This window comes from Macrobrachium nipponense, chromosome 34 (assembly GCF_015104395.2).
Source record: "Macrobrachium nipponense isolate FS-2020 chromosome 34, ASM1510439v2, whole genome shotgun sequence".
In the NCBI taxonomy this organism is placed as follows: domain Eukaryota; kingdom Metazoa; phylum Arthropoda; class Malacostraca; order Decapoda; family Palaemonidae; genus Macrobrachium; species Macrobrachium nipponense.
This window is the reverse complement of record NC_061095.1, coordinates 45,028,015-45,035,650: the sequence shown is the minus strand read 5'-3', so window position 1 is coordinate 45,035,650 and position 7,636 is coordinate 45,028,015. Positions and strand designations below refer to the sequence as shown.

The 7,636-nt window shown below is 35.3% G+C and overlaps 1 protein-coding gene across 1 annotated transcript; it reads right to left on the bottom strand.

Annotated features, from left to right (window-relative positions):
• Window positions 1–1,486: 1,486 nt before the first annotated feature.
• Window positions 1,487–7,202, bottom strand: LOC135207705 (uncharacterized). The gene is made up of 4 exons (XM_064239538.1): window positions 7,075–7,202; window positions 3,540–3,683; window positions 2,102–2,286; window positions 1,487–1,741 (listed from the first exon to the last, which is right to left on the bottom strand). The coding sequence occupies exons 2-4, from the start codon at window positions 3,675–3,677 to the stop codon at window positions 1,576–1,578; spliced, it is 489 nt and encodes a 162-aa protein (XP_064095608.1). The 5' UTR covers window positions 3,678–3,683; window positions 7,075–7,202; the 3' UTR covers window positions 1,487–1,575.
• Between the last annotated feature and the right edge of the window lie 434 nt (window positions 7,203–7,636).

Sequence of the window (7,636 nt, the reverse complement as noted above, 5' to 3'; positions counted from 1 at the left end):
AAGGTTTAAGAAGAAACACCCATGTTTGTAATTTTAAAAAATTACCTGTTTTTAGAATGTAAAAGACAAGCGAATAAAAAAAATATTGATCATTATATATTTAAGTGCTATGGTGTTAATCATGGATAAGGGTAAAATTTTGAGCAAATCTTAATGTAAAATCTAAGGTACGCCTACATAAAAGATTAGACATTTGGTAGTGACACATTTGTTGTTTCACACTAGGTTTATTAGCAGTCTCTCGAACCGATTAAAGGCAATATTGGACCTAATACTTCTATCTTTTATTGATTCTCGTTCCTTGAATTTTAGAGACCATTTTCTCTGTCTTCCATCTAAACACTTAATTGGTACTACTCCTCTTCCTTCCTTCAGCCAGTTTAAAATCATTCATCATACTAACACTGCATTCCTATGCTAATGTAGAAGTGGGATGTCAAGTGATATGACCATCATGAGTGTGACGCCAAAGTCTAAGGTTGAAGTAGGCAAGGTTGATTTCTCTTTTGCGAATATGACAAGTTATTATTGCCAATTAGGTCTATCTAGTGTCCATCTAGCGGATCTGTGCTGTTAGATTGGTTACCTCAATACCTCAGAACATCATAGAATATAGAATTTAAGACAAAGGCCAAACGCTGGGACCTATGATGTCTATCAGCTCTGAAATGGAAATACATTAAAAAGCTTTGAAAGCTGTAACATAAGGAAAGCCTCGCAGCTGCTCTCCGAATCTATTGTTAGAAAGGGAAAAGCAAGATTGAAGAGAGGGGTTGTGGACATAGGTACATTAAAAGGAATTAAAGAGGCTGCAGCTAGGGGCCGAAGGCGCACACTGCCAAAACCCTGAGTTTTGCCTCAGTGCACAGACACTGAAACCAGAACAATGTCATTACCGAGTAATGACTTATGGGCGCCGAACAGTTAGCTAAATGCTATAAAATTAAGTAAAGGACAAGAGATTAATGTAAACACTAGTCTCAAAGTCCAGTCACTTGAAATTACTTAATTTCTTATTAAAAGAAATAATTTAATTTTATTTTATTTCTCTAGAATTACAAGCAGATAAAACATTTGATTATTCGGTATGGTCGCATAAACTATCAGGTCTTGTTAAAGAAGTTAAGAGACTAAGTTAAAGAGACAAGTTAAAGACTAATAGAGCATTTATTAAGAAGGGTAGAAAAATCACAGTCACATTTAGACGACAAAACTTATTTTCCTTAGAACATTTCAAAACATCCCTTTTAAGGAATATTTCTAAAAACCTGTAGTAAAAATTAATTCCTCAACAACTAGAGGAGCGTTTTCTACAGTTTTGGCAGACAAGTATTTTCACAACACCATAACAATAGTTATATACAAGGGCATGCAAAGTCGCCATAATTATTTCAGTCATGTAACTACGCATACGCAAAACATCCCGTAGCTACTGCGCAGCTATATATTGTCCATACTAGTATAACCAGATAAGGATTAAAACAAATTTTACTTTCATGACTTTTATTGTGTGGCCATTACACTAATGTAATTTGCAAAGTCCTGCATAACATTGAAGCGCCTGAAGATATCCAGTTACTGAAAGTCGTAAGCACACCTACACCTGATCCGTCTACCTCTTCTCGTGACTATGGGATGTTCATACCAATTAGGACAGCAATACCGGTATTGTCCGTAGACGACGTAGAGGGGTCCGTAGCAAAATCTTTGAGAGCCAGGAATGCCGATGAATGGTCCATCCCTGGAAGAGAAAAAGTTAAGATTCTTACAAGGTAAAGAAAGGCTCTTATCCTCAACTAAAATTCAGATGGTTACACCAAACATTAGGGCACTCTCAGCCATTCAATGGCTACATTAGTGTATCAAGCTAGAAAACTAATTAAAAACTAAATTACTCTTAAATCTTAATTAACTGAAAAATCAAATTACTACTAAAAATGCATTAACTTTCCATCTCTCTATGATATATAAACCCAAGTGACGAAACTAGTGCCAAATCTGTCTGGTATTACAATAAAGTTAAAAAAAAAAAGTATATAATGCTGTATTCATTAAGTCCGGGAAGGAACTTTACTGACATTTAAAAATTCTGAAGCCCTACCTCGATCTGTAGCACCTCCCACGAGGACGGCGATCTTGTTCCAAAGCGAGGGCCTCCATGGTACTGGTTACGTTGGAAGTTCCTGCATCAAGAGCCATCAGAACATCGAGGCAAGCTTCCTCAGACATCGTCGGAGGATCAGAAGCGTCTTCCAACTGATCATCATTGGCTACAGGTACTTTAACCTATAGGAAAAATTCAGAAAAATTCAGATTTCAAGAAGGCCATTTACTTAACCAAAACAAGGAACCAAAACTTCGGGGCATCATGACCCCTAACGTTAAGGGGACCGTCCGCTATGGCGGATGACATGTCAACTTGAAAAAATAAGAGTTATTTGTATATGCAGAAACATGCCGTGCATGCTTTCCAGAAGTTTCAGCCAATTTTTACAAATAATGAAGATCTAGCAGTTTAAATGATTAAGTCTTCGTAACTGCGTCGTCTGTATGACAGTTTGACAGGATCGTTTTGAGAGTTTTTGCATATATACATCTATTTTTCAGATTTTTTCCGAAATTTTCATACTCTGGTAGCAATGAAAGGTAAGTGACTAGTGAGAGGAGAGCTGCTCAGAGCTGTTATTTATAGGCGAGAGAGACTGAGAATGACTCAGTTACGCCACAGACGTCAAGGGTGTTTCACCCACTTACGCAATAGTTTGGTTACTAGCTATTTACGTAGTTTTTACAACTTCTAAGTGAACTTATAGCAATGCCGAAGTTACCCAAGATCAAGAAGGCTACTCAGCAACTAAGGCTAGCAAAACTAGCGAAGGCCAGGAGTGTGCAGAAAGAAAAACTAAAATTCATTATCAGCTGCTCTCATTGTATCATGTCTCGCCGTCAACTTCATTGTCTGGTGTCACGCTGAGGGTCTTGATACCACTTTTAGGGGTAGAACCAGGATCCTTGCTGTAGAAATCAGCAATAAAAGTAAAAAGTAATAATGTTTTGACTAAGAAAAAAGCGAAAATTTACATAGCAAATCTTTGGGAGCTCATAACTCAAAAACATGCTTATGCGGATGTCGGTAGCCATTACTGTTATTTATTATCCAATTTCAGAGAAAGATATCATTGGAAAGAGTATTTAACGTTCCATAATTCCTTGTGAGCAGAATTAGATTTTTTTGTGTAGACAAAAAAAAAATCAAAAGTAAATTTTTCAGTATATAAAGCAGTTTTTATGGTATGATTTTCAATACAACAGACTTCATATTAACAAATCTCTACCAATTTTTTTAAAATAAATTTTTGCTTATAAAACTAAAGGTTTTTGCTCAAATTACTAAATTTCTATATGATGAAGGTATATATATCTAAAACATGAAAATTATGTATTTTGCGTAATAAAAAAATAAACATAGCGGACGGTCTCCTTAAGGGGTCAAAGGTGTCGAAGTACAGAAATGTAAAAACTTATCACCGTATACTTACCTCTACTGCTTCGCCTACAGTTTCCCAACCAGAATTATCTTTAGCCGGGGTACCACCGAGGATATTCCACTGTCCGTACGTCTGATTCACACAATATAGCAGAGCATAAGTGTATAGAAGAACACCAGCATAACTCATCTTAATCTAAAATTTAAAAGAAAATTCATTATAAGATTAAGCTATACGATAACTAAAACTAAACTGAAATCCATTTTATCTGCTTTCCCACTTTAAATTTAATTTCTAAATAGGGAAAGTTAAGTTTGGGTAGATCTAGGGTACCTATCCGCGGTGGCCCAGACTATGGCAGTTGCGGTTTTTCTATGCGGTTTTACCTACTGAAAAAGAATTTTAAGCAATATTTATTCGGACTACTAATTAACCCCCAGGGGCCAGTACTTAACATGGCGAAATACATTGGACGCCCCAATTCCTGGTAGATGTCGTATCCGCGGTTAAGTTTCTTGCAGGGTAATTCTAAAGAATACTTCTGCACGAACTGCAAGGAACGTAACTGCGGATACGACATCCGCTAGGGATTGGGGTACCTAATGTATTTCGCCGTTTTTAGTACTGGCCCCTGGGGGTTAATTACAGTCGTACGAATAAATATTACTTTAAATTCTTATTCATTAAGTAAAATAACATAGGAAAACTTAAATTGCCATAGTCTAGGCCACCGCGGATTGCTTCTGTAGCAATACCAAAGTTTAAAGGTTTTCTACTTAATTCCCCGGATCGCCGAGATTAAAGATGAGTTGCTTTCAAAGAGTAAAAAAACACTTATAAAACTGCTATTCAGGCGTGAGCTCAGTCTAAGAGGAATTTACTGTAATGTGCTAAGTAATCTTCAGTAGTTTTAATTATCAGTTTTCATGAAGACCCATGTAAATTTTACAGTAACCACCTAATGCTTTATAAACTTATTAAAAGCCAATGTAGTTAATTGAAAACTATAGATAAGGCCTGGCGTAAGCAGAGAATTAAGCTTGACATAAGCATTTAATGAAGGCCTGGAGTAAGCAGAGAATTAAGCTTAGCACAAACTTTTAATGCTAAACTCCAGTAACTGTAAAGCTAACAATAGCAAAGCAATTAACCATATAAATATCGGGCCAGAGTATCGACTCATTAAAATTCTGAATTTTATCACAGCTGTAGCCTTGGGGCTCTATTTTTAAAAAATTAGTTACCCATATTAAGTATATGAATACCTGTCCAGTGTATTGACAGTATTGAGTATTAATATCTGCCCCAAGTATTGACCATTGCAAGACTACTAGCGCACAAGTAACAAACCCCAATGTTACATTGACATAAGAGATACTCATATTTGAATAGATCTATTTATATAGATAGTTATATAGATTTACTGAATACCATACAAATATCAGCCCCAAATATTTACTATTAAAAAGACTTCCTATCAAATTACTAACATCCCCAAGGATACATTAACAAGACTAGCTACCCTTCTAGGAAATAGGCCCTTAATTTTACAGATTAAACAGCTCCAATACACACTTAAACAGCTCCAATACACACTTAAACAGCTCCAATACACACTTAAACAGCTCCAATACACACTTAAACAGCTCCAATACACACTTAAACAGCTCCAATACACACTTAAACAGCTCCAATACACACTTAAAAACAGCAATACAACTTAAAAACAGCTCCAATACACACTTAAACAGCTCCAATACACACTTAAACAGCTCCAATACACACTTAAACAGCTCCAATACACACTTAAACAGCTCCAATACACACTTAAACAGCTCCAATACACACTTAAACAGCTCCAATACACACTTAAACAGCTCCAATACACACTTAAACAGCTCCAATACACACTTAAACAGCCCAAATACACTTAAAACAGCTCCAATACAACACCCTTAAACAGCTCCAATACACACTTAAAACAGCCCAATACACACTAAAACAGCTCCAATTACACACTTAAACAGCTCCAATACACACTTAAACAGCTCCAAATTACACACTTAAACAGCTCCAAATAACACTTAAACAGCTCCAATACACACTTAAACAGCTCCAATACACACTTAAACAGCTCCAATACACACTTAAACAGCTCCAATACACACTTAAACAGCTCCAATACACACTTAAACAGCTCCAATACACATTCCAGCTCCAACCACTTACACAACTTAAACAGCTCCAATATACACTTACAGCTTCCATACACTTAAACAGCTCCAATACACACTTAAACAGCAATCCAACACTAAACACTAATCAGTAAAAAACTCCCAATACACACTTAAACAGCTCCAATACACACTTAAACAGCTCCAATACACACTTAAACAGCTCCAATACACACTTAAACAGCTCCAATACACACTTAAACAGCTCCAATATACATTAACTTCGGCTGGTCAATACTAAAAACTCATTAACCTTCCATTCAACGAGTAATTTGAAGCTTAAGATGGCTGTTAACTATCTAATGGAAAATTTAGTATTTTGGTTACCAATATTAAAGTCAAAATACAAAATACATTAATAGCTACCTTAAATAGACAAATTTGTCACTACTTAAAACCACGCACTATGATACCTAGTTTATCAACATTTTATAGACATTTAGTAAATATGAATACTATAGTTAATGTAAAAATGTGTAGTCCTCACGACGTTTAGCCTATCAAAACCTAAGTACACTATTACAGTAAGAAGCAAGATTTACTAAAAACTTACTTAAGACGCACTTTTTTTACAGTCATTTTTGAGGTTTAGGCTATCAAAACTTAATTAGGCTCACTTTTGTCACGTGAGGTTTATCCTATCAAAGCCTATGTACGCGTGCAATATTAGTCTCATTTGTGAAGTTTAGCTTATCAAAGCCTAATTAGGCACACTACATTCATTTGTGAGGTTCAACCTATCAACCTAATTAGGCACTATTACAGTAGAGAGATTTACACTATCAAGACCTAATAATGCACTATTAGGAGGCTTGCGAAGTTAACCTATAAGAATTAGGCGTACTAGGCAGTCGCTTGAGAGGTTTAGCCTATCAACATAATTCGGTGCACTATATTACAGTCATCGTGATGTTTAACCTATCAAAATCAAATTAGGCGTACTATATTAAAATCACTTGTGATGAACTTTAAACAGAAGGCGCACTAGTATAACACGGGAATATTTAAGCAGCTATGCTTCACACGCAAGCAAGTAGTTACCGTATAAAGGAGACTACGAAAATTAAAGTTTCTAGTACATGTCACTGAAGTAAACAAGGGATCTATTAACAAAGACAAATAAATCTAATAGTGTGGATAATTACACAAACTAAATAACATTAATGCTTCTTATATTAATCATTAATATCGTAGTAAACTTCCTTTCCAAGGCATAACGACGGTAAATAACCCTTTATATACAGATACCATAACTATTACCAGGGAATGTAAAATATAAAAGTAATCTCCGAGTTTAACTATTACACAAAAAAATTAATTTTACACTCGCAAAATCTTTCCAAAACCCTTACCTGTATCCTAAAAAGTCTCACTCAAGCTCAAATTGTACGATGAAGGGAACACTGCTTCAATAAACGTTGCACCCACAGAAGTAGATTCAAATGATTCACCACTGGCTCCTTTACCACTTTCGCGCAAGGAGAAAAAACATAAGGGGAAGAATACTTGTGAAACTCCGTAACAGCGACGCCATCTGTACGGCTGAGTGAACAGTTTAACTCTTACGTCACTGACCTGTGTTTACAGTTTCTCCAAGGTAGTGTTCATTTTGAATTCTGTGTATAAGAAGACGAATCTTGCCTTAGAAAATAAGGTAGAGAAACCGATCAAATTCTGTCTTTACATAACCTCCACCATCGACGTGTAGAGATATGGTTATCACTCGCGAAGATTACCTAAGATCTGTTACAGATATCATTCACTTTACTGGTAATAAATACACACGAGTCCTTAAGAAACATTTGATTCAAAATATGTTAATGATTCATATTATAATATATATATAGATATATATGTATATATATATATTATATATATATATATATATATATATATATATATATATATATATAA